Source organism: Myotis daubentonii, chromosome 3, assembly GCF_963259705.1.
Source record: "Myotis daubentonii chromosome 3, mMyoDau2.1, whole genome shotgun sequence".
Lineage (NCBI taxonomy): Eukaryota > Metazoa > Chordata > Mammalia > Chiroptera > Vespertilionidae > Myotis > Myotis daubentonii.
Window position 1 is genome coordinate 68,562,832 of NC_081842.1, and position 27,487 is coordinate 68,590,318.

Consider the following 27,487-nt stretch of genomic DNA (forward strand, 5'->3'; position numbering starts at 1 on the left):
ACCACTCTTTCTAGAAGTTTGCCAATGAAAGAATAGAAAGAGAAAAAACACCCAAGTGAAGTGACAAGATTCTGGTGGAAGATTGCTTTGAAGGAGAGATGGTGCTAGCACATTTGAAGAGGCCCAAGTTGAGAAGAGCCTGAGGAAGCTTAGAGAGAAATGGATCATTCTGAAGGTCCACAGGTCAGAACCAGTTGGCAAGGATTCTATGGAGAACACAGGTGAAGGGGTCAGTCTTGGGAAGGTGGATAAATATATGCAACTTGAAGGAAAGAGGAACAGGTGAAAATTGCCAAGAAATTTCAAAGTACTAGGCCTGCTATTATGTTCCTACCCCCAAGGACCTTGGTACTTGGAGTTTCCTAATGCTGTCTCCTGGGATTTTCCCATGACTCATCCAACACCAGGGAGCATTGTCAAGATGTTGTAATATCATAAAATGGAGCTCTTTTCCCCAACTCACAGGTAAAATAAACCCACTCAATACAGCATCACTTGGAAAGTCCCCGCTTATATGTTGGTACCATAGCGTCCCTACTCACTGAAACCTGGATGTTAGAGAGCACAGGGGTCAGATAGAAATCCATAATGCTGTGGGGTATCATATAAGTATCCCTAGAGTATTAAATCTGATCACCTTTAAATCATATTTCTAAGCATCCATTTATTTGTCACAGTTTGGTTTTCATAACATTTTAAATATTTTTCCCAAACCAAGAAAAGTTTCATTAGAAAGGTGTTACTCCCATCTCTCTTCTCCCTGGTTGTGGCAAATTAGCAGAGAAAGTAGAACCCTTGAGAATGCTTAACTGATTCTCCAAATTATCCAAAAAGATGACTTCGAGAGCGGGGAAGGTTTTTTTTCCCCTTTACTCTTCACACCAAGGAATTGCTCATTCCTTAGGGAGGAGAGAATCCATTACTAACCTTTTCCCTAAAGACCTGTGAATTCAATAGGATTCCCTGGGCCCTGTTCATAACACTTTTCATTTAAAATGATCTCATTGTCTACAGTGAGCCTGTGAGAGCGCTGTCTTCTCTTTTTGCAGTGTGCACGCAGCCCCAGCTCAGTGTCTTAGGCTGAACCATGACCCTGAATTTACAATTACTTCAATGGCATGCCACAGGTAGAGTGGCAGGAGAGCCCACCCAGGGGAAGACAATAAGGGGTGCACAATTTTCAGAGAATCAATAATAAAACGACCATAGGTTGCTCTGCTGGGATTCTTAACAATGTCAGTAACAAGATCCACCTCCCTACCCAGTGCCTCAACCTCGGTACTCCATTGTCTCTTCCCCCAACTAGTTACCCTTTGCTGTGTCCACTCCAACTCCATAGATACCAACACCTCTGCCACAGAGCCTCACTCTGAGAACTACAGAGCCCTAAGACATAAGATTACGGAGTTGAGAGGAAGGGAAGAGAGAGGAGAATGGCAAATGTAGTTCCCGATGAACCTCACTTCTTAGTGAACTTGGATGGCACAGGTACAGCCCTTGACCCTGCCCTTTCCCCAGACAGCAGCATCTTCCACAGAGTGCTCAGAAATTCTACAAGCCTTTGATTCCTATCAATGGGCTTGGCAATTAGGCAATGGCTGATCTTTGCAGATGGTCATCCCAGAGTGCCTGCAGAGCTGCTGAGGGTGAGGCTGAGACTCACAAAGGGGAGCCCTGTCCCACCCCTTTGCACCTATTGCAACTCCACTGTCTATCTCCCACAGGCCCAACCCCCTGGCGTGCCAAGTAAAATAAAAGTATTTCTCTGATTTAAAAAAAACAGTAAAAGTTTGAAAATCTCTCACAGCAATAACGTTTTAAGAATACAATCTTCTAAAATAGGAAATAAAGTTTGCACTACAGTGTTAAAAAGTTCTTCCCTGAATACCATCCTATGAACTTGGCTGTCCCCTGAGAAGTTGATGAGGGAAATAGAACCCCTTCCTCTGCAGATTGCTCTTTATGAGCTGAAGGGACCAGATAACTTTTGGGGATGGAAGATAGCTCTTGAGTCTTGCACTTTAGAATCCCGGATGTTAAACATCTAGCTCTGTTGCATCATCCTTTGTTTTGGGCCCCAGATGCCAACAGACAAATCTGTCGACTTTTAGGATGGCATCAGCTAATTGTGATAGGACAAGGCTGTGTGACTCAACTATAGTTTCCACATCCACACGTGGGAGTTGATGGGAAGAGGGAGTATCAATGCTCACACAAAAACAATTGTCCTCAGCATGATGGCAGAGGTGTAACACCTCTTATTAACTTCTCCCCACCTCAAAACCAGCCTATTGCCTCAAAGAATGATCTATCCCATCTCAACAATGTCCTAAGTAAGTAAACGTAGTGCCTCACATTGACACTGTTGTCAATGTGAGGTTGGCATATGTTATCAATGTTTTCCTATTCCTTCAGGGGCCATACAAGTTTGGGAAAGGATCTGAAAGGATTGGAAGGGGGAAGAGCTGGAGGTGAATGGCAAATGCAGTTCCTGAGGAGAATTCCCAGGACACCCTCCAGAGAGACCCAGGGGTTTCCCTTCTTGTGCTCATTTTCTGACTAGGTTTGCTGTGGAGAGCCTGACTCAGCCCAAATCCTCATGGGACTGAATTACCCTCAAGAGTATCCCAGCTCCACTGGAGAGCATTATGCTAAGTGAAATAAGTCAGTCAGAGAAAGGTAAATATCACATGATCTCACTCATTTGTGGATTATAATGAACAACATAAACCGATGAACAAAAACAGATCTAGAGACAGAGAAGCATCGATCAGATGCTCAAACCTCAGAGGGAAGGTAGGGGAGGGTGGGGGTAAGGGGGAGAGATCAACCAAAGGACTTGTATGCATTCATAGAAGCATAAGCGATGGATGCAGACAACAGGGGGTGAGGGTGAGGGCAAGACTGGGGGGATAAGGGGACAATGAGGGGATACAGACACATTTGTAATACCTTAATCAATAAAAAATTTAAATAAATAAATAAAATAACAGAAAAAAAACAACAAAAAAAGAGTATCCCAGCTCCAACTAAAAACAGTTTTTTTCTCTCCTGTTTTGAATTGAAATGTTTGCCCACCGGAGGATGCTATTTTTATGCATCATAAAAACCTTAATACTGATAATCATAAAAAATTGGAAACTACCTACAAGACTTTAAAATGGTGTGGAAGACTACCCAATGGTGTAATTTAAAAAAAGAGGCTTCTAAACTTATTGTGGTAATCATTTCATAATGTATATAAATATTGAATCATGATGTTGTACACCTGAAACTAATAGATGAGATATGTCAATTATACCTCAATTTAAAAGTTTTTTTAAATGTTCATAAATAATTTTATAATAAATTGGAAAAATGATCTCAAAATACATTAGAATCCTAAAGGGTAGGCCACGAGACTACAAATAAAAATCTGATCTCACATTATTTTTATATTCATGATAAATAATTTTAAAATGAGATAATTATGTAAAACATACAGTTAGCATCATGTTTTTGTTTTGTACATACATACAACATAAATACAATATAGTTATGTCCAAAATAAGTTCAAATAATGACAGCTTACAGGTACATGGTTCAAGTTTTTAAAACTCTCAAATACACTATTCATTATTTTATCATGATAAGCATATACCAGCTATATAAGGTGAAGTACAATAATTATTTTTACTAAACAAACTATAAGAAAAAAGTCAACAAACAGGTTTAGAGATACAAAAATATCTCAATCAGTGTTTAAGTAAGTTAAAAATGTAAGAAATCTTCAAGATCCAATGGGCAGAGTTTAAAGTAAAACAGTGGTCTCCATACTACTTACGGAGCTTATAAAACAAACAACAAAACAAGAATCATGTATTTCTCCCACCCGTATAACACATTCCACACCAGTTTTAAATTCAAATTATAAATAACAAAATAGTAATGAGTAGATATACCATTTCAGTGTAAGTCATAAGCATTAAACAAGTTTTCTTAAAATGTCATGTGTAAATCCTCTTACCTCCAATAAGACATAAGCTTATGATGATCACTACAATGAGACCTAGGAAAATAAAGGCGATGGCCATCCACAATTTACACTTCCCACACAAAGTCCTATTACAGGAGCTCCAAGGGCTTTTCCGTTCAGCCTGGAAAGCAGAGGGAGATTGTGAGTTAGTCCTTTGGTTTCAACAAGCATGTTTGAATGCTTAGTATGGGCCAGGGACACAGAAGTGAAGGCAGCGGGATTCTGATCCCACCGGGCTACAGTCTACTGAGTCAAGTTTACAAAGGGGTGGGCTGGAACTTCACAGAAAAGTTAGTAAGAAATGCCCTGGGAACTCTGAGCGGGGGCAACCGGCAGGATGTTGAAGGGTGGACAGAAAAGTACTTCAAAGCCACAAAAGAGTATCCCTGGTATTGATTCATAATGGAAGTGGCCAAGAGCCTGCTGATTGATTTCTGGGTTTCAGGGGCAAGTAATGAGAGTTAAAATTAGAAAGAGTGAAAGGCTGAAGAATATTTGAGAGGGTTCTGAATGCGGCCAGAGCAGTTTGTACTTAATTGGGGTGTACTGGGGACCTGTTGAAGATTCTGGAACATAAAGCTGAATGAAAGTTTCAAAAAAAGGTCATGTATAGTATAGAGTGGACACACCAAAAAAAAAGCTAAAAGGCTACTGCTGTGACCCAGACTCTAGGTAATAAGGACCTGAGAAGGGAAATGAAGGGAAGGATGAAGAGACAACAGGAAATAAAGCTGGAATGGGCATAGTGAGGCACAGTGTGGGGCCAAGTAAAATAACTACAGCCAATACCATTTCTCTTCATCCTAACAGCTCTGCAAGGGAGGCTTTAGCCCACTTCAAAGATGCAGCTCAGAGAGATTGGTCAGGACGAACCCCTCTGTGAGTCACTGCACAGCTGATGCGCTCTCCCTTTCGTCCACAGCCGCCCTGTGTCACTGTGCAGAGAGCTCCAGGTTCTGAGCGAGCCAGACTCCTCCACTCCCAGCACTGCCACCTGCCCCTAAAAGGTCCCCTGACTCTTCTCCCACTGGGCCATCAGTAATTCCCACATGGACAGCATGGGAAACAATGGAATATGACGGAGAGAAAGTATGTTTCTGTATCGGAATCCCAGTTACACCACTTAAAGTCCGGTGACCATCAGCAAGCTACTAAAGCTCCCAGCCCCAATGTCCTCAACTGTAAAACATAAATAATAAATCTATTTTTAGGGGCTGCTGTGAAAACTAGAAATCATGTGCACGAAGCACTTGCTAACAAACATTAGGACCCGAACACATGGGCATAATCATGATTGTGTGTCCCGCTGCCCCACAAGCAGCTGCAGCACTCCAGAGGCTCGCTCTCAAATTGACTGACATCTTGTTCAGATCTCCCCCATCAGGATTTTGGTGGTGGCCACCAGAAAAGGAAACTGTGTGTCCACTATAGTTCACACGTTCTCAATGAGTGGTTGCCAAGCCTGGCGGCACATCAGAATCACCTGATGAGGAATTTAAACTACACAGACCTAGGCCCTACCCGGACCTAGGGGACCAGGGTGTAGGGAGGTGGGGGCATGCCCCAGCTTATGATTTTCACCCTCCCAAAGTGAACCAATTGTTTTGCCAGGGTTGAGACCACTGGTCTGAAGCCGCCCCCACTCCTCAGGGGCCAGGCCAGATCTCTCCTGGTGGAGGCCTCCCCACCACCGCACCCATGGAGAGATGCCCCAGTCCACGCAGCTCACCTGCCGCTGCCCTTTCTGGTTACATGTTCAAATATAAACAGATACTGGCCTTATCTTCCTAAGTAAAGTGAAACCACATCGAGGGAAGGGTGGCTCTTAAACTTCCCTGTTTTTGCATCCCACTCTTGCGCTTCATACAGGTAACAGGCACTTCATAATGTGTTGCCGAGTTACAGAGGGCTCCAAATATGTTAAGAATGTACCTTGAGAAATTCTAGAGTGGAGGTGACACTTTGGAGCACCCAAGTACACTCGACGCTGGCTCTATGGATCAAGGGTGAGGGAGCAATAGATGCCCTGGGACTATCTGAACAGATGAAAACCCTCTCGGGGTGTCTCTGGAGTCCAGGGACAAAGCCACACCTCATCTCCACCTGACGGCGGAGAACTGCTCCAAAGTCACCAAAGGCAAGGGCTCGATAAGGCCCGTCGGGGGGGAAGTCCCAGTACAAGGAACCTTTAACTGTTCAGGACACAGAAACATATCTTCCTGTTTACAGAGCCCCCCAGACACGGACCATTTTAGTGCTGAGACAAGGGGCAGCTGGGACCATAAAGATGAGTGCAGAATGGTCCCGAGTCTCCAGTGAGTCACAGAATGCGCATCAGTGCACCGCCTTGATTTCTTGCCCCGTCACTTGTGCTGTCCCTTGGAGGCGGTAAACCTAGACCCCTGGTGGTTTGAGACCACAGTTCTGTGACTTCCTGGGAGAAGTCGGCTCAGAATTACACAGCCCTCATCTATAAGAAATGCCTTTCCTGTCCAGCCAGAAGCTTCCATCCCTCAGCCTGGCCCCCGAACCTCTGTCATCAGCCCCGCGGCAGAGCCCACTACCCCTTGCATGACTAATCTTCACAGACTTAAAGTCAATATAAAACAGCCTGTTAGCCACTCCTGACCCAAAACTAGAGTGCAGTGCTTCCCAGCTGTCTGTTCTTTAGAACCAACCCAGGAATTAGTATTTTTCAGAAGTGTCCCCAGGAGAGCCCACTGTGCCCTGAGGGTGGACAGTCTCCGGTGTAGGAGGTGTGCACTACCTGTGCTATCCGAGTCTCCCCCCAAAACCCGATCACGGAGATGCACTGCCTCCTTCATTGGCTTCCTCGTCCTCTCTTGTCCAAATGTTAGGCCATGAGGAGCGGCCACAGGCAGGTTCTTGTGCAAGGTGCCTTGGAGATTTTTGCAAACCGCACCTTACAGTCTCTGATGGCACTAAATGGCTCAAGAATGTGTGTGGTTTTCCTCTGAACATTCCCCAGGCAGTCACATCCCTCTTCAGATAAAAGAACCCAAATACATGACACAGAGTCCTTCGATAATGGCTAGGCTACCTATCGCTTTGGTACAAAAAGCTTTTCTTCTCTGGCTGAGTCAGAGGCAGATATTACATAGATCTAGGGACATCTAGCATGAAGGAAACTGAATTTTATGATTTTCATTGTGGGATTTAATCCACTTGCTGATCCAAGCACAAAGGAGCCAGTTGATTCTTGTCCTAAATTCTGAACCACTCATTGCAATGGGGCCAATTTTCAGCTAGCCTATTTATATAAAGTCTTGCCTGCCTCAAAACGATCAGTGTATTGGATTTTTATTATTCTGATGATGATGTTTTTATTTCTTAAAATGTTTCTGGGACTTGTATTTGGAAACAGGTCAGAGCTTGTGTAATGAGCCATAAAAGAAAACCGGTCTCACTCCATTACCCATAATTTCTTTTTCATTTTTGACCGAACCATATTGCCATGTTGATAGTGCTGGCAGACAACGTGAAGTTCAATGACATACAGTCCTTTCCCTTATAGCCCCAAACCCAGAACAAGAAAGGGGAATGCGTTCTCTCCACCGCCCTTGATACTCTCTCAGCTCAACCTAGAAAAATATCCATGAAGTGGAATGGCTTCTTCCCAATTATCTAAAACTGTTCCCTACTTCTCACCCCTCTCTCTGTCCATCCACCTGCAATTCCATCATTCCAAATATGCTACCTAATTCTTAAATAAACCTCTGTAAATTTATGAACTGACTGAAATTAGTAATATGTAACTTAAGTTATTACACATAAATGAGTATAAGTCATATATTATATTTACATATTTAAATTATATGTTGGTATATATCTAGCTGTGTAAAACAAATAAAAAAAAACAAACAGCATGAGCCTGGCCAGTGTGTCAATGTTTGAGCATCAATCTATAAACCAGAAGGTCACAATTCAATTCCCGGTGAGGGTACACGCTCAGGATGTGGGCTTGATCTCTGGTGTGGGGCATGCAGGAGGCAACCAATCAATGATTCTCATCATTGAGTTTCTCTCTCTCTCTCTCTCTCTCTCTCTCTCTCTCTCTCTCTCTCTCTCTCTCTCTCTCCTCTCTCTTTCTCCCTTCCTCTCTGAAATCAATAAAAATATATTTTTTAAAAATTAGAAATCTTAACATATAGTTTAAGGAGACCACACACAAAATTCTTACAAGTCTGAATCTTGTGCTTGTGCTACATAACACTTTACAGAATTCTATATTAATTGATTTTTCCATTTAAAATACACTTCAACCTTATTCTATAGAACCAAAGAGAAAGGTTAGATAAGGGTTTTTTTCTATTTTTTCCCTTTATAAAAAGATTTTTCCCCCATTCATGCATTTCTAGAATGTCCTCCAAGTGCTCATGCAACCCCTCACCTTCATGCCATTATGTCACTCACCACTAGTTTCCCATTTGATGACCTACAAAGTAAATTCACAAGGAAGTCTAGACTATCTGTATATATACCTGAGTCCAGAGGAAGTTAGTAGTACAGCGATTTCAACCTGTGTGCTGCAAAAATTTTGAAAACATGCAATATCTGATTATTTAGTCAGGGGCACTCACCTCTTTTTCCTTAGATGGTTAAACTAAAAATTGACAATAGCGAACACAATAGACATCTGGTGTGAATGAATTAAAATTATACTTTTTTTGTTGATCGGCAAAATATATATTTTTGGGTGTGCTATAGAATCTTAGTAACTAGTATGTGTGTCATGAGATGAAAAGGGTTGAAAATTACTGAATTACAACATGAAAGCGCAATCTGTATTAGGAGGTGCTAAACAATGCTAAAATACCGATACAGCGTACCCTACATATGTTTGGCATTTTCTTCCACTCACTGTTTTCACCAAGGCACGGCCAGGCCTGGGGAGAAGCCAGGTTAGCCACAGTACATTACCATACCGGGAGAGCTGGGAAAACAGACCTCAGCGCCTTGCCCCAGGACACATCCTTTAGCTGTGAAGCAGTCGCCAGAACTCAGATCTCTGGACTCAGTCCCAAACCATGAAGTCTTCGGGTTGTCCTGGGTCTATCTATCTAACATGAGGCAAGTATTCCCAGTTCCCATTCCTGACACTTCCTTGGACTGACGCAGCACACCCACCGCTGTGGCCACGGGCACAGGATTAGACCATCTTCCTCCAACTTCCCTTCTCCAGTGGTGCTCAAACATAAGGAACCCAGTACTCTCCCAGGTACCTATCGGCAACTGTGAAAGCAGACTTAACAGTATTTCAGGGAGCAGTGTGGAAGCAAAAACAGTGCTTTCACCTTTTGAATGTCCTGCTTATCCCTGAACTCAACAGTTGGGCAGCCAGAGTGGGAGTGGAGGAGCAGAGTAGAGATACCAGGATGGAACCATATGCATGGGGAGTTCCACGCAGCCAGTAAAACTCAAGCGAGTCTTAAGGTTAATCACAAGGTACATGGCTGGGAATCCCAAGTCTCTGCTGTTTTACAAGCGTTTGATGAGCATGAATAATGTTCCCCCCGCAGCGAGGGCTGAATCAGGGGAGTTCCGCCAAAACATTACCAAGGACTTTCTTGGAGATTGAAATAAAGCCGAAGCAAACGAGGCGCAGTCTAATTCTTTAGGACAAAACCTTTGAAATTATTTTCCTTCCACCGAGCAAGGCAAGTTTATACCCCACCTCCAACCCCTAGCCCTTCTTGTTCTTGATGCTTTTTCCACTCTCCCCATCTCTCTTGCTGTGAAATCAAGTGGTCACACTGGGGAAGGCTAGCAAGTGTGTGTGTAGGGGCTCTGGGCCAGGCTGGGTGGGCGGTGGGGAGGAGGACGTGGGAGGAAGCAGCAAGGTAGTAACGAGGGAGTCAAGGAGGTTCTGGAGAAAAGGAAAAGACGCCATCTATCGCTCTAGTTCTATTTGAGAAAAACAACAACAACAACAACTAAAAGTTACAGGACTTTTTTGAAAACCATCTCTTTCTCTGGGGATTCTCTCTCGGAAGAGAGGAGCCACACACCTCCTAGGTGGGATTCTTCAAAGTTGCGTGGGGACCAGGGGGCTGCGAGGGGCCTGGGGCTCGGGCTGGAGCGCATTCCGGGGTCCACCCCCCTGAGGGCTTCCCATCGCGCACCACCCGCTCCCATTGTCGGTGGCGCCGGAGAGCGGGCTGGAAACCCGACTCAGAGGAGCCCGGCTCGGGTCCTGGCGGGGAGCCCGGATCCCAGCGCGCTCGGGCGATGTCGCGGGCGCCAAGGAGGCCTTACCGAGCCTGGACGGGGCTCCTGGGCTGGACGGGGCTGCTCTGCCGAAAAGGGGACAACCTGAGCGGCTCCATTGAGAGGCGTCTGCTCGTCCGGCTGCCCCTCGAGCACCGAGAGCTCCAGCTGGTCTCCGGGCGATGGGGGCCTGGCCCCTTCCATGGACGGCAGAGGACTAAGCCCGCCGGGAGCAGGCGGCACACACCCCACCCCAGGGTGCAGAGTCCAAAGCTGCCTCCCGGGTGGCTCGCTCTGCACCCCCGTGGGTGGGGAGCGGGGCGGGGAGAGGGAGACCTCGGGCGGCGGGCGGGGCCAAGGGCAGGGGAAGGCTGTTTTTCTGGTTTGTTCAGGGCGCTGCCTGCGCTCCTTTCTCTGTTCGTGCAGACAGGAAGCAGGAGGGCCTGGCTGGCTGGCCACTGTGGCAGGGATGGGCAGAGATGGCCTGGCAGCGCTGTGCAATGGGAGAAAGTTGGGTTTCCGCCCCCAGGAGCTGTCTGTTTCTGGGATTTGACCCAGCTTTCGCCGCCTAGCAAAAGTTTATTCATTTCATCAACAAATAATCCGAAGCAGCTCTTGCTGCCTGCATAGAGCCAGGTTCTGATCAGATGAAGATGGCTAGCAATACACAGGGACAGCTGCTTCCTTCCACAAGCCCAGGGGCTGGCAGAGGCAGCATCAGTAGTGAAGGGAGGGGACAGCTGGCTTTGGGGCCAGACTGTGCCAGTCAACCCCTCTCACAGGCTCCTCTCTGTGAGACCTGGGGCATCACCTCTCGGTGCCAGTTTCCTCACCTGGAAAGTTGGCATAACATCAGTGCCCACCGAATGGAGTTGTTGCCCTGGTTAAGAGAGCGGATGTCAGAAAAAATGCTCAGAACAGTGACTGACAGCAGATAGTCATAAACATTGGCTATTATGCCCAGCTGGTGTGGCTGAGTGTGACCCATGAACCAGGAGGTCACAGTTTGATCTCTGGTCAGGACAAATGCCTGGGTTGTGGGCTGGATCCCCCAGTAGGGGGCATGCAGGAGGCAGCCGATCAATTATTCTCTCATCATTGATGCTTCTCTCTCTCTCCCAGTCCCTTCTCTGAAATCAATAAAAATGTATTGAAAAACAAACTAAAACCTTGGCTATTATTATCTACCTTTAGGAAGAGGAGTCACAGACACACGCACACCTTCCCCCCCCACCCCCCCCGCCACACCCACACACACCAGCACCACATACATACCTGATGGAAAAGTATACACAGACACACACACACACTTCATGGTTCAAAACTTCTGGTTTCCTGAGCCTGGGATTATGTTGGCTAAGCCTGTGGATCCTCTGGAGCTTCTGTTCAGAGCAGGCTTGCCTCCCTACTTTTCACCCCTGCCCCCAACACATGCACATATTGAGAGCAGTTTGAAGTGTGGGCAGGACACATATAGATGGATTCTACTTCAGAAGATGTTGACTTGTGTTCAGAAGTCTGGCACCCTCACTGCCTGCTGTTCAGACACTGCCTAGATATTGGGTCTCTACCTGCTCCCAGATCATCTGCACTTTGGACTCCATCTGCCTGCTGATGGGTCGTGCTGACCGCAGCCACTCAGCTGCTGGCCTGCACTGACTTCTGCCGTCTCTGCTTTTCTCTGTTAGAGGCAGGTCCTGCAAAAGTCCATTACATTCTCAGCTGAGAATGTTTTTATGGAGGAGCAGGGTTAAGGGAACCAAGAGGGGATGTCCAGGCAGCTAAGGACTAGCTACAGCAGAAAACCATCAGCACCCTGAGACCTACTGGACCACTGATAGGATCTGTGGGGGGGAAAAAGTTGCAGCCGCCGTCAGAACTGCAGCCCAGCAGGGAGGAATAGCTATTCTCACCTCTTCCCACACTGCCAGTCTCCTGCCTGAGACTCCTCTTGGAAACTGGTGATGGAAATTGGACATCAGCCTCCCAGAGCTCAGAGCAGAGAAATGAATCTAGGGTGCTAAGAGAGAAGAATCTGACTGTACCTTTCCCTGCAATAACTGGCATCTAGTCTTCCCTCTCTAATATTCAATAGTCAGTAGACTCCTCTGCTCTGACCACATTCCTCTTCCTGGAAGGCCCTTGCCTAGCCCATTCTATTTCCATCCCCACTTCTTTGCATATGATGTTTGCTCTGCTCGGAATGTTTTTCCTCCCACTCCAGCCCACTTTCTGCATTGACAACACCCATAAATCCCAGCTGAAACATTTTTTCCCACTAAACCTTCCCTGACTCCCCTCTTCTACCAAAAGTTATCCACAGTCTTCCCTGCTACCAATACTCAGTGCACTTGTGCTTAATATGTCACATATTTAGTCCAATGTAATTTAACCAGCAGTATTGGATGCTTGCTATGTGTCAAGCATTCTTCTGGATGCTTGAGATAGGTATGAAGAGATAGGTAAATAAAACAAAATCACTGCCATTGTGAAGCTCACATTTCATGAGGGGAACCAAACTTAATAAATAATATTTCTAGAATATGGGAAGGTAATGTCTGCTATGGACAAAAAGGTAAATCAGAGTAAGGGAGGCTGGAGTCCTGAAGGGTGAAGGTTGGGGGAAGGGAAAGAGTTGCGACTATAAATATGATCAAGTTACCTCACTGAGAAGGTGAAATAAATATGTCCTGGGAAAGTAATGCACATCATATTGACTATCATTAATAATACTGTATTGCAGCCTGGCTGGTGTGGTTCAGAGGTTGAGCACCTACCTATGAACCAGGAGGTCATGGTTCCATTCCCGGTCAGGGCACAAGCTTAAGGTTGTGGGCTGGGTCCCTGGTGGGGGCATGCAGGAGGCAGCCAATCAAATGATTCTCACTCATCATTGATGTTTCTATCTCTCTCACCCTCTCCCTTCCTCTCTGAAATCAATAAAAGCATTTTTAAAAATAATAATACTGTATTGCATATTTGAAAATTGCTAAGAGAGTAGATCTTAAAAATGTTATCATGAGGAAAAAATTGTAACTATGTAAGGTGACATGTTAACTAGACTTACTGTGGTGATCATTGTATACAAATATCAACTAATTATGTTGTACACCTGAGACCAATATAATGTTATATATCAAATATGCCTTAATTTAAAAAGAAAAGGTGAAACTTGAACGCAGAGTTAAAGGTGGTAAGGGAGCTAGCTGTGCAGATTTCGGAAAGAAGAGGGAACTCCAGGACAAAGGACCTGATACTGGAGCCTGTGTGACTTTTACTTTCTGAGAATCAGGAAAGAGGCCAGAATGGCTAAAGTGGAGTATGAACAGTAATATTTTTCTTGTCTGTCTTCTTTATTGTTTAAGTGTCTTGAGGTGTCTGCATTCCCAGTACTTATCTCTGCATCCAGCACAGTGCTCTCTGTAAGTGTTGTTGAACTCGATGATTGCAGGATCTCAGTCTCAATGGGAAAGCCCTCTGTCATGTCCGATGGATTGTAGCTATCTTCCAAGCTATCTTTCCTCCTTTAAATGTCTTCTTCACTGCCCCAAAGGATGAAAAAGCTACTGTTTCCTGTCACAAACACACTCCAAACTGGATCTCCTCATGCCTTCTGAGCATTTATTGTAAAGTAAGGTTTATGTAGTCTGTAATCTAGACTACATTTCCAGAATCCCATAAACCTAAGCCCTGTACATGGTTGGCATCTGTGTGACAGTATAGGTTTCGAAGACAAGCAGAGTTAGAACTCTCACAATCTAGATGTTCTTGGACAAGGTGTTCAATGTGAGATTCTTTCCTCGTTGCAAAATAATTCCTACGCAGTAGAGTTAGGAGGATTAAGTGAAGCAATTAGAGCAAGGCACTTATTATTGTGCTTGACAAATAGCAGAGACTCAGTAAATACTCCTTTACTTTCCATGATCATAAGTATCTCTGTAACTCATACCTACCCCTGACCTTTAGTACCCAGCAACATCCTTTGATTTAACATATTTTCTTTCAATATTGATTTGTGTTCCTATCCTGCCATATTTTCTTGATCACTGACACTTGTGACACCTCCCAATGTTGCTCAAACCACTTAAATTCTTACTTACAACCTGTTCCTGATTTCTCCTAACTGCAAATTTCTCAATTTCCATACAGCTGACCTAGAATGTAGATTAGTGTTCAAACCTCAACTTGAGGAGTTTTTCATCCTGCTAGTCTGGCTCCAAACTAAGAATTCAGAATGAGTTTGAAAGAAATGTTTTTCCCTGGAGGTAGAACTGAGTTTAAATTAAACAATTCTTGATGAAAGTTAAGGATTAGTGAATGAGTAACCAAATTCTACCTTGTAGAGAGTGGCTATAGGGTTAAGCCTTGGACTGACCTGTGGCAGGGCCACAAACAAGTCCCAGCTTGGAGGGCAGAGCCCTCTTGGCAAAATGAAGTTTAACCTTATAGCCCTCCCTAGTTCCTTCCTAGGTAGCTAATGGCCTGTGGGAGGTGCAGCAAGTGCTGCTAAAACAAGGTGAAACTAACAAGAACATTGCAAACATGTTGACCACTACCCTTGTTTTGATCTCACCATAAAATAAAGCCTTGGCTTGCAGGTTGGATCTTTCTGTGTCCTCATCCAGGCATGGGAGATCTGCTGAGCCCCAACTATATTCTCTTGTCTGTCTTTTCTTTAATCCTTTACCAGGCCCGTCCTCAAGCTCACCAAACCCTTGGCTGTGCTGGCATGGCACACTACCTGGATTTATTTGTGCAATTTCTTCAAAATCTATTTCTATGGGGGTTTGCTTTTTAAAAGAATTGTTCTTTCATGTATACTTCTTTAAATGTGCCTTTTAAAAATGTACTATTCTTAAAAAGTAGTTATGTTTAATATATTCAAATTATTACTGATTCAATTTCTTAGTTTGCTTAAGGAGTCAAATGTAAATAACATTAAAAAATTCACCGATGGACCAATGGAGGAGGATCCAAGATGGCAGCCAATGGGACAGCAGACTGCAAGATAGTGTGTGAGTGAAAAAGTGAAGGGAGAGTGTGTGGACATGTGGGGAGTGTCTGTATTTGTGAGTGAGAGACAGCTATATTCCACAGGACTGTTGGTGACTGGTGGACCAGGCTCCCCTGGCCAGGCAGCCTCTACTACTGCTGAGATCTCTCCCAGAGTGCCTGGCTCTGCTGCAGAGACCGTGCCATCTTGAAGGGGAGAGTGGCTATGATCAGAAGCCCAGCCTTACCTTCAACCTGGAAGACCTCAGATACATCCCCAGGGACCAGCTGCCTCAGCTTCGAACCCATGAACACCGAGACTGCAGCCTTCCTGGCCATGGGCACCTATAAAGTTTGTCCAGGGGGAGACAAAGTGGCGCCAAATATGTGGACGGGCCCTGTGCCTTCTCACAGAGCAGATAGAAGGAACAGCTGAATCAAACAACATCCACCCATAATTGGTGAATTAAACACAGCTAGTGAGGCAATCTGTGGATGGAAAGGTCAAAGATCACCAAGAGCAGTGGTTCTCAACCTTGGCTGCCACATTAGAATCACCTGGGAATCTTTTTAAAATCCTAATTTCTGGGCCTCATCCTCCAGAAATTCTGTTTCTTTGTTATGGGGTGGGGCCACAACATTAGTAACAAAGAAACAGAATTTCTGGAGGATGAGGCCCAGAAACCAGAATTTTAAAACGATTCCCAGGTGATTCTAATATGCAGCCAAGGTTGAGAACCACTGACCTAGAGAGAGCTCTGCCTCCTCAGATTCATCTGGGTGTTTGTTGTTTGGGTGTTTGTTGTTGGTATTTTTTGGATTAGCTGTTGGTTTTTTGGAGTTTTCTCCCATATACATATTTTTTCCCTCTCCTTTTTTCTTCTCTTTCTTACATTTTTCCCTTTTCTCAATGTCATTTTTTCACTCTTTTCTCTCCCTTAATTCTCTTTTCTCTGGTGGTAACCTTTATTTGGGGTTATTGGTATCATGAATACATTTATGTTTGGTGCCCTGTGCATTGTGTCTTGTCATGTTGTATTTTGTGCCTTTAAGTCAATGCAGGAGAGAGAAAGCTACATAACCAGACACCCTGAGAGGACTGAACATAGAGAGACAAAGAAACAGCTCCCATATGAAAAAAAAGGAGGAATCACCAGAAAAGGAAGTAAACAAAATGGAAGCAAGCAATATGTGAGAGGAAGATTTCAGAGCAATGGTCATAAGGACACTGAAAAGGATGGAAGACAAATTCAACAATATGTGTAAGAACCAAGAAGAAATGAAGACCCAAGAAGAGATGAAAAATGACATCGCTGCAATAAAGAACACAATAGAAAGCATCAACAGTAGACTAGAAGAAGCAGAGAATTTCATCAGTGAGCTAGAAGACAAGGTAGGAAAAAATACCCAAGTAGATCAGCAACTGGGAAAAAAAAACCTCTTAAAAAACAGGAGGAGAACCCTAACTGGTTTGGCTCAGTGGATAGAGCATCGGGCTGAGGACTGAAGGGTCCCGGGTTTGATTCTGGTCAAGGGCATGTACCTTGGTTGCGGGCACATCCCCAGTAGGAGGTGTGCAGGAGGCAGCTGATCGATGTTTCTCTCTCATTGATGTTTCTAACTCTCTATACTTCTCCCTTCCTCTCTCTAAAAAATCAATAAAATATATTTTAAAAAACAAAACAAAACAGGAGGAGAGCCTAAGCTAACTTTGGAACAATACGAAATGAAACAACATCTGCATAATAGGGGTCCCAGAAGGAGAGAAAACTGAGCAAGGAATAGAAAACCTGTCTGAAGAAATAATGACAGAAAACTTCCCTGATATTGGGAAGCAGAAAGAACTCACACAAGTCCAAGAAGCTCATAGAGTCCCAAACAAGATGAACCCAAAAAGACTGACATCAAGACACATTATAATTAAATTGGCAAACACCGACGACAAAATAAAAATCTTAATGGCTGCCAGAGAGAGACAGAAAGTTACCTACAAGGGATCTCCCATCAAACTATCAATTAATTTCTCAACAGAAATACATCAGGCCAGGAGGGAATGGAATGAAATATACAAAGTCATGCAAAGGAATGGTCTGAATCCAATACTGTACACAGCAAGGCTATCAATCAAAGTTGAGGGTGAAATCAGGAGCTTCAAAGACAAAAAAGGACTAAGGGAGTTTATTACCACCAAACCAGCAATGCAAGAAATGCTAAAGGGACTGCTGTAAAAAGAAGAAATAGGAAGGAAAGAAAGCATAAAGAATGAATAAAAATGGTGACAAACAGGTACCTATCAATAATAACTTTAAATGTAAATGGACTAAATGCCCCAATCAAAAGGTATAGGGTAGCTGAGTGGATAAGAAAACATGACCCATATATCTGCTGTCTACAGGAGACCCACCTCAGAACAAAGGACTCACACAGACTGATGGTGAAGGGATGGGAAAAGGTTTTTCAGGCAAATGAAAATGAAACAAAAGTTGGAGTAGCAATACTTATATCTGACAAATTAGACCTCAAAGTGAAGGCCATACTAAGAGATAAGGAAGGCCACTTCATAATACTAATGGGAGCAATCCAACAAGAAGATATAACTCTGAAAAAAATATATGCACCCAATACAGGAGCACCCAAATACATAAAAAAAAACTTGTATAAGATATCAAGGGAGATATTGACAGCAATACAGTCATAGTAGGGGACTTTAATAACCCACTAACACCACTAGGTAAATCCACTGAACAAAAAATCAGCAAAGAAACATCAATCCTAAATGACTCACTGGATCAGATGGAATTAATTGACATCTTCAGAACATTTCACCCCAAAGCCATAGAATATGCATTCTTCTCAAGTGCACATGGGTCATATTCAAAGATAGACCACATATTGGGACACAGGCAAAGTCTCTTCAAATTCAAGAAGATAGAAATCATATCAAGCATCTTCTCAGATCACAATGTCAGAAAATTAGTAATCAACTACAATAAAAACAATGAAAAAAATCAAACATCTGGAGGCTAAATAGCATGCTATTAAATAAAGATAAGGCTACCAAAGAGATCAAAGAAGAAATAAAAAGCATCATGGCAACAAACAAAAATGACAACACAATAATCCAAAGTTTATGGGGCACAGGGAAAGCAGTCTTAAGAGGGAAGTTCATAGTTCTACAGGTCTACTTCAAAAAGGAAGAAAAAAATGGTAATAAATTAACTAACCTTACAACTCAAAGAGTTAGAAAGAGAGCAACAAGAAAAGCCCAGCAGAAGCAGAAGGAAGGAAATAATAAAGATCAGTGTGGAAATAAATGACATAGAGACCAAAAAAAAAAAAAGAAATACAGAAGATCAACAAAACCAACAGCTGGTTCTTTGAAAGGATAAACAAGATTGATGAACCTCTAGCTCACCAAGAAAAAAGAGAGGACCCAAATAAACAAAATTAGAAATGAAAGAGGTGAAGTAACAACTGATCCCACAGAAATACAAATGATTATGAAAAAATACTATGAACAACTCTACTCCAACAAAATGCACAACCTAGATGAAAATGAACATATTCTTAGAAAAATATAAGCTCCCAAAACTCAATCAAGAATAAAATAACCTGAATAGGCTGATAACTACTAATGAAATTGAAACAGTAATCAAAAATCTTGATATGATATTATACATAGCAAACCCTAAAGACTCCATCAAAAAATTATTAGGCTTAATAAATGAATTTGGCAATGTAGCAGGATACAAAATTAACGCCAAGAAATCTATGGCATTTCTATACACCAATAGTGAACTTACAGAAAGAGAGACTAAAAAAGCAATCCCATTTACCATTGCACCAAAAAAATTAAGATACCTAGGAATAAACTTAACTAAGAAGGTAAAAGACCTATATGCAGAAAACTACAGGACACTGAAAAAAGAGATAGAGGAAGACATAAACAAATGGAAGAACATACCATGTTCATGGATTGGTAGAATCAACATCATCAAAATGTCCATACTACCCAAAGCAATCTATAGATTCAATGCACTCCCCATTAAAATACCAACGGCATATTTCACAGACCTAGAACAAACTCTCCAAAAATTCATCTGGAATAAAAAAAGATCCTGAATAGCTGCAGCAATCCTGAGAAAGAGGAACAAAGTAGGTGGGATCTCAATACCAGATATCAAGCTGTATTACAAAGCCACTGTTCTCAAAACTGCCTGGTACTGGCACAAGAAGAGATATATAGATCAATGGAATAGAATAGAGAACCCAGAAATCAGCCCCAACCAATACGCTCAATTAATATTTGACAAAGGAGGCAAGAACATACAATGGAGTCAAGACAGTCTCTTCAATAAATGGTATTGGAAAATTGGACAGATACATGCAAAAAATGAAACTAGACCACCAACTTACACCATTCACAAAAATAAACTCAAAATAGATAAAGGACTTAAACATAAGACGAGAAACCATAAAAGTATTAGAGGAATCCACAGGCAGCAAAATAGCAGACATATGCCGAAGCAATTTCTTCACTGATACTGCTCCTAGGGCAATGGAAACTAAAGAGAAAATAAACAAATGGGACTACATCAAAATAAAAAGCTTCTGCACAGCAAAAGAAACCATCAACAAAACGACAAGAAAGCCTACTGCATGGGAGAACATATTTGCCAATGTTATCACTGATAAGGGTTTAACCTCCAACATTTACAGGGAACTCATACAACTAAACAAAAGGAAGATAAACAACCCAATAAAAAAATGGGCAATGGACCTAAATAGAAACTTTTCAAAAGAAGACAGAAGGAAGGCCAAGAGTCATGAAAACATGCTCAAAGTCACTAATCATCCAAGAGATGCAAATCAAAACGACAGTGCGGTACCATCTCTCTCCTATCAGAATGGCTATCATCAACAAATCAACAAATGACAAGTGCTGGCTAGGATGTGGAGAAAGGGGGGAACCCTCGTGCACTGCTGGTGGGAATGCAGACTGGTGCAGCCACTGTGGAGAACAGTATGGAGTTTCCTCAGAAAACTAAAAATGGAACTCCCATTTGACCCAGTGATCCCACTTCTTGGAATATATCCCAAGAAACTGGAAACACCAATCAGAAAGGATATATGCACCCCTATGTTCATAGCAGCACAATTCACCATAGCTAAGATTTGGAAACAGCCCAAGTGCCCATCAGTAAATGAGTGGATTAAAAAACAGTGGTACATCTACACAATGGAATACTACGCTGTGGTAAAAAAGAAGGAATTCTTATCATTTGCAGCAGCATGGATGGATCTGGAGAGCATTATGCTAAGTGAAATAAGCCAACTGGAGACAAATATCACATGATCTCACTCATTTATGGAATATAATGAACAACATAAACTAAGTAACAAAAACAGATCCAGAGACAGAGAAGCATCCTTCAGACTGTCAAACTCAAGGAGGAAGGTAGGGAAAGGTGGGGGTGAGGGGAAAAGATCAACCAAAAGACTTTTATGTACGCATATAAGCCTAACTAATGGACACAGAAAACAGGGGGGTGAGGGCATGAGTTGGGGAGGTCAGGGGGGTTATGGTGGGATAAGGACACATATGTAATAACCTTAATAAAATAAAATAAATCTATGCCATGGGAAAAAAATAAAAGTAAATTTAAAAATAAATAAATACATAAATTTTTTTAAAAATGTATAGTTGTTGCCAAGACTTGCTGACCAATATAAGATGTTCAATTTTGCTTTTCTTGTTGCAATACTTGCTCTTCTTTCTTTATCTTCTTTAAGAGCAAATAGTATCCCAAATGTTTATTGCATAAACCAAGAAATAAGCTATCATCAAAGTGACATCACCAAAACATTAGCATCTGTGAAGGAGACATTTTTTTGTGTATTTAAGTTCATTAGAGCACTAAGTATCAGGCATGTTTCTTTAATGGAATTTCTTATTTCAATAAGACAGATTTGCCTAAAACCTTATAAATAGCTGTACCTTTAATAGGCACATAAAAATGCATTATCTCGCCGAAACCGGTTTGGCTCAGTGGATAGAGCGTCGGCCTGCGGACTGAAAGGTCCCAGGTTTGATTCCGGTCAAGGGCATGTACCTGGGTTGCGGGCACTTCCCCAGTGGGGGATGTGCAGGAGGCAGCTGATCGATGTTTCTCTCTCATCGATGTTTCTAACTCTCTATCTCTCTCTCTTCCTCTCTGTAAAAAATCAATAAAATATATTAAAAAAATGCATTATCTCAACATTTCACCCATTTCATATCTTATTTTAGAGGCTTAGTTCATAACATTATCTAATATTTCTTCCATGCCTGAATCTATGGCCCTTTGATGCTTGAGAATGAATATAACTATATACTTGAGGCAATTTACTAGGGAATAAAATACATCTCTCTGCTTTTTAATAAATAACAAATGTATGCAATCTGAAGCTTGCTCAAGAAAAAAATTGGTTGTCTTATTTTATTTGTAATTACTCCATTCTTTTTAAAATAACCTATCATATAAATTACAGTCAAAAATCCAACTTGTACTATTACAAAAGAGGGACATATTTATGAATCCAGGAAACAAAGTTTGACACCCTCGTGTAAACACCAGGAAAGTTTGGTCTTCCGCATCCATGTCCCCAGCTAACAATGCCAGTCAAAATCCATTTTCCATCACTTTTTCTTCGACAAGACAAAGGTCCACCCGAATCTCCCTACACAAGAAGATAATGTGAGTATGAAGCACATTTGCCATTAACTTTGTCACTAATGTATCTAATGGACTGTATTCCACACTCCCATTCTGACAGGTTTTTGCTGTACTAATTATTATGCAGTTTGGACAAGTGTCAAGAAATAATGTGAAATTCCCAATATCATTTTAGAATTACTTTCCTTACAATCAAAATTCTGTATTCATTACAAGAAATTTGATTCTTCAGGCCAGAAGTAACATTAGAATATTCTTGCAGGGGAAACAACTCTCATAAACTGCCAAACAAATAATGAACCTCAATAGTAATAATGATATTAATAATAGCTAACATTTAATGTGAGCTATGTGCTAAGCTCTGTTTTGGGTCATTTAATCTTCACAATAACCTTATGAGGCATTGTTACCTTGGAAGGTTAACCTCTACCTCTAGGCCATGTACCTTCAGTGGTTGGCTCATAGTCCCAAGGAAGAAAGTACAAGAGACCCTGTTTAGTTAGCCAGGTCCAATGAGGTAGCCCTAAGGATCACTGGCTGGCAGCTGGCAGAAACAAATTGCCCTCACTTGAGGGTCCCTTCTGATACCTCAACTCCATAAAGCAAAGACTGAAGTGATACAAAGTTTAAAATAATTCCTACAGTATTCATCATTTAAATTATAATGCCTGGATATTTATTTTCTCATTTTGGAGAATAAGAAAAACTATAACTTACTCAGAGGCAAAGATAAAAAAAAAAAAGTAGTTCAAATTTGCTCCTGTATCCCATCCCCATAATTCTAAATCTGATTTAGGTAAATGCTGACTACTTGAGTCAGAAAATTTTTGAAATTATTGCCACATCTGTAAACCCTGGTGGTTAGGTGGAACAGGACAGTATAATTGACTAGCTGCAATAAGCACCCAGAATACAACAGTTTTAGCATTAGTGAAATAAGGGTTCAAATCCCAGGCCAGGTATTTACTGACTAGCTATGTGATCTTGGGTGATTTATTTACCCTCTCTGTGCCCCAGTTCCCTCTTCTGTAAAATGAGGATAAAAGCTCTATTTGATTTATTCTATATCAAGGATCTAGCATAGGGCTTGCCACAAAATAGGAGCTCAGAAGATAGAAATCACTATTATGATGAGTCGTTATGGCATGGTGGCTAAGGTTGTGGAAAGATGTGGGAACAAGTCCCATTGTCTTCCTCATTCTCTAAATTACCTGTTCACTTTTTGGAAATCATTTAGATAACTGCAGAGATTAGAATCTGAGGCTCAGAGCATTGTCCCCCAAAAGTTACCTCCAACCTTACCACTGTCAAGAAGTGACAGAGGCAAACAAATGAGTGTGCTCTGTCACCTCTCCCACTCCTCTTTCATTTCCCACAACCTGTGTCAAAGGAGTAAGTGAATAAAACCCTTATTTTCAGAAGGTAAATGGTTGCTGCTAAGGAAATCAGTAGCAATTCTAATAGGGTGTGCATGTGTGTATATTGCTTTGTTTTGTAGTTTTTGGTTTTAAGAAAATCATGGCAGAATGCTAAATGCTGACCTCATTCTCTTAATATTGAAGGAAACTACATGGGGACTAGAAAACTGAGTTTTATAGACTCAATTATTTAATCATCTTTCTGTGATGTTAGACCATCGGATTATAATTAACATCTGAATTAAGTGAAGCATTAGCCCTAGTTATGTATTTCCCAGTGTTGTGTAGACCAAATGTGAAAGCATTTATGGAAACTATAACATGTTAAGCAAGGGAACGGTAAGATGACTTACTCTGCAAGCATCTCTCTTGCCGGACATGACGCCCGCACAGAGCATCCGCGAAGTAATGATCCCATAGGTGGAAACACAGAGGGTTTGGTCAATGAGCTCTACCTCTGCTTGTTGCAAAACAGGGGAGCCTTTATTGTCTGAAAAACATGTTGGAGGCAGAAATCATGGAAATGACTATACTTAATCAGGTTTTTATTAAACAACTAGAGGCCCGGTGCACAAAAATTTGTGCACTCGGGGGTGGGGGGGGTCCCTCAGCCTGGCCTGTGCCCTCTCCCAGTCTGGGACCCCTCGGGAGATAACGACCTGCTGGCTTAGACCTGCTGCCGGGTGGCAGAGGGCAGGCCCAATCCCTAGGTGCAGCCCCTGGTCGGGCTCAGAGCAGGGCCATTTGGGGAGTTGGGGCACCGCCCCATGTCATGCACAGAGCAGGGAGGATCATGAGGTTGCGATGCCACCCTCAGTCATGCTCAGGGTAGGGCTGATTGGGGGGTTGGGGCACCGCCCCCTGTCACACTCAAGGCAGGGTCGATGGGGAGGTTGCGGCGCAACCCCCTGTCACGCACAGAGCAGGGCCAATCAGGGGGTTGGGGCGCTGGCCCCTGTCACTCACAGAGCAGAGCCCATCAGAGGGGTTGGGGTGCCGCCACTCTCACACTCAGGGCAGGGCCGAAGGGGAGGTTATGGCTCTACCCCGTCACACACAGAGCAGGACCCGTTTGGGGGGGCGGGGGGGGGGTTGGGGCACCACACCCTGTCACACACAGAGCAGGGCCGATCAGGGGGTTGGGGCACTGCACCCTGTCACACACAGAGCCGCAGAGTGATCAGGGGGTTGGGGAGCTCCACCCTATCAGGCACAGAGCAGGGCTGATCAGGGGGTTGGGGCGCCTTCCCCTGTCCCGAACAGAGCAGGGCGGATAGGGAGGTTGTGGCCCCGCCCCCTGTCGCACACAGAGCCGCAGGGCGATCAGGGGGTTCAGGGGGTTTGGGCACTGCCCCCTGTCACACTGATGCCGGTGCCGGGAGGCCTCGTGGCTCCGCTGATCCCCGTGCACTGGGTGTGTGTGGGGGGGGAGTGTCCCTCAGCCCAGCCTGCCCCCTCTCACATACTGGGAGCCCTCAGGCGTTGACCCCCATCACCCTCCAATCGCAGGATCGGCCCCTTGCCCAGGCCTGACGCCTCTGGCCTAGGTGTTCGGCCCGGGCAGCGGGGACTCGCAGCTGCAGCGGCCCCACGATCGTGGGCTTCACTTTAGGCCCAGGCAAGGGACCCCTAGCTCCTGGGACTGCCAGCTTCGACCGTGCCCAGCTCCCATCACTGGCTCCACCCCTACTTCCTGCTATCACTGGCCAGGGCGGAAAAGGCACCTGATTCTCCGATCATGGCTGGGGGGCAGGGCAAAGGTGGCCCCAGGGCCGCCTTTGCCCTGCCCCCCAGCTCTTAGCTCCCCCCTGGGTTTCCGATCACTGTCAGTGGCAGGGGGCTTCTTCCTGCTTTCCCTTTGGCCTCCCTGCATTGTGCCTACATGTGCAAATTAGCCGCCATCTTGTTGGCAGTTAACTGCCATCTCAGTTGGCAGTTAATTTGCATATAGCCCTGATTAGCCAATGAAAAGGGTAGCTCGTACGCCAATTACCATTTTTCTCTTTTATTAGTGTTGATGTACTCACATTAACTCCTTTCATTCTCAATAACAATTTTTTAGATACATTCTATTATGATCCCCAAGTTCCTAATGAAGACTGGGAGGCTTAGGAGGTTAAAGGACTTGCCCAGTGGCACACAACTAGCAAGTAACAGAGCAGGATTCAAACCCAAGGTCTGACTCGCTCACTTGGGCTACTGTCATACTCCTTCGCCATGTCCTCCTGCTTTCAGTAGGACTGTGAGTCAGCAACCGCTATTACCAACACTTACTAGCCAAGTGGAGCAGCGTAACATATATGGGAGTTTCCTAGGAACCGTAAAACATAACATTTTGGATATAGCCTTTCCACTTCCTTTTTAACCTATCTGGCTAAGAATACTCAGAAAAATACACATATACACTCATGCTTGTGCAGAAAATGTCTCCTGATAAGTTGGTTGAGTAGACTCTTCTTGTGCTTTAGGATAATGCATTAAAGTCCTGAGAGGTTATAAGTGTTCAAGCAGTTAGCCGACTTCCCCGTTGAGTCTACTGAGACCTTAGCAGGCCCAAACTGGTGGTGAACATCATAACTTCAATAAGTAAATGAAGGCAGTGAGCACTTGAGAAGCTGCCCAGTGAATCTTTAGGGAATGTCCCAGTGGTCGGCAAACTGCGGCTCGCGAGCCACATGCGGCTCTTTGGCCTCTTGAGTGTGGCTCTTCCACAAAATACCGACTTCTGCACATGGGCCACGAAGTTTCAATCACACTGTACATGTGCGCCTGCATGTGGTATTTTGTGGAAAAGCCACACTCAAGGGGCCAAAGAGCCGCATGTGGCTCCTGAGCCGCAGTCTACCGACCACTGTCCTAACCCCTTGGGAATGCCTGCAAGGGAATCTGAGATGGTTGGGAGCTCAAGGGCAAGTATTAGCACTAATCCTTGGAGAGGCATTCACTGTAAGTTATGGACTTTTCTCTTCACTATATTAGTATATTTAGAACCGACCATGACTCCAGACCATGACAAACCTTGGCAGGTTAGATGTATGGCTACCCTCATATACTCACACTTTTGTGAGTAATGAAAAAAATGCCCCTCCTGGGTAAAGGAAATGTAAAAAGCCATCCCCAGGCCTGAACGTGTGTCTGGAGAGCTAAGGGCAGGCTGGATTTCAGCCCTCACTCTCAGTACCTCAACCAGATGTCCCTGTGCAAGACATACTTGTATAATCCTCCAAACAGATGTCTAGGAGTTGACACAGTAGGGTGTGTGTGTGTGTGTGTGTGTGTGTGTGTGTGTGTGTGTGTGTTCTTTCTCCTTTATGAAGATGAATCACTTCTTTGGATGAAAAGGGAACCTAGAAAGAAGGAGGAATTTATTCCTATTTTTAGTGGAAAATTTTGAAAACCCCTCAGAGCCTGAAAGGCTATCTTTTCAATCCTGCCTTGCACCTGTTTCTTTTGGGGATACATGGAAAGCATCATAAAACAGGAATAATAATACCTTCCTCCATTCTACCTCTCAGAGTTATTAGGAGGCTCAAAGGAGACCATCTACAAGAACCCCCTCTATGAACCCCTAAGCACTAGATCAGCACAAGTTATTCTTATCTGGAGGGAAGAGCATAGCCGTTCACCCATACACACACCTGCTTCGTGCCTTCGCCCCCAGCCGGTCACCCAGCACTTTTCCCCACTGCGCACTTTCTGGCCAGCGGGAGGGATGCATATTGGCTGAATGAGCTGTTTCAGGGTCTCCGGCCAGGCGACACTGAGCTGTAGCAAGGCAATATCGTAGTCGAAGGTCTGGCTGTTATAGTACTCGTGGACCACAATTCTTCTTACTGGGGAGACAAACTTGGCGTTCCCCTGCACATACATCCCCAGGTGAGCAGTCCATGGCGTCGGGTCTGACAGCCTGGTAGAAAAGGAACCAGGCACGAAGTCAGTGGCTTAATGAACCAGACATGGTGAAACAAGTATTCCACAGAGAGATGAGCAAAGGGAGGTCTGACTTTCATTCCCTATCACAGTCGCTGGCTCTGTCCACAGACGTGGCAAGAAGCACAACTTCTCTGAGGCTCTCTGGTCTCCATATTAAAAGCAGAGATAGAGTAAGGTCTAGTGAG

At 43.8% G+C, this 27,487-nt stretch overlaps 2 protein-coding genes across 4 annotated transcripts in view; both read right to left on the reverse strand.

Annotated features, from left to right (window-relative positions):
- C3H3orf52 (chromosome 3 C3orf52 homolog) overlaps positions 1-10,555 on the reverse strand; it is a 31,397-nt gene extending 20,842 nt beyond the window's left edge. The window contains exons 1-2 of one of the 3 annotated variants that reach the window (XR_009451869.1): positions 10,292-10,555; positions 4,007-4,136 (exon numbers count right to left, since the gene is read on the reverse strand). Coding sequence is in view for 1 of the 3 variants with exons in the window: in XM_059687866.1 (XP_059543849.1) it covers positions 4,007-4,136; positions 10,292-10,447 (286 nt within the window). In the remaining 2 variants the exon portion in view is untranslated. The remainder of the gene's footprint in view (positions 1-4,006; positions 4,137-10,291) is intronic. The other 2 variants (XR_009451870.1, XM_059687866.1) reach the window with 2 other exon arrangements.
- Positions 10,556-21,542: 10,987 nt separating this feature from the next.
- The window catches only part of TMPRSS7 (transmembrane serine protease 7), a 45,350-nt gene continuing 39,405 nt past the window's right edge, over positions 21,543-27,487 (reverse strand). Inside the window, exons 16-18 of the mRNA XM_059687867.1 lie at positions 27,008-27,276; positions 23,723-23,859; positions 21,543-21,955 (exon numbers count right to left, since the gene is read on the reverse strand). Coding sequence (XP_059543850.1) covers positions 21,788-21,955; positions 23,723-23,859; positions 27,008-27,276 — 574 coding nt within the window. The 3' untranslated portion in view covers positions 21,543-21,787. The remainder of the gene's footprint in view (positions 21,956-23,722; positions 23,860-27,007; positions 27,277-27,487) is intronic.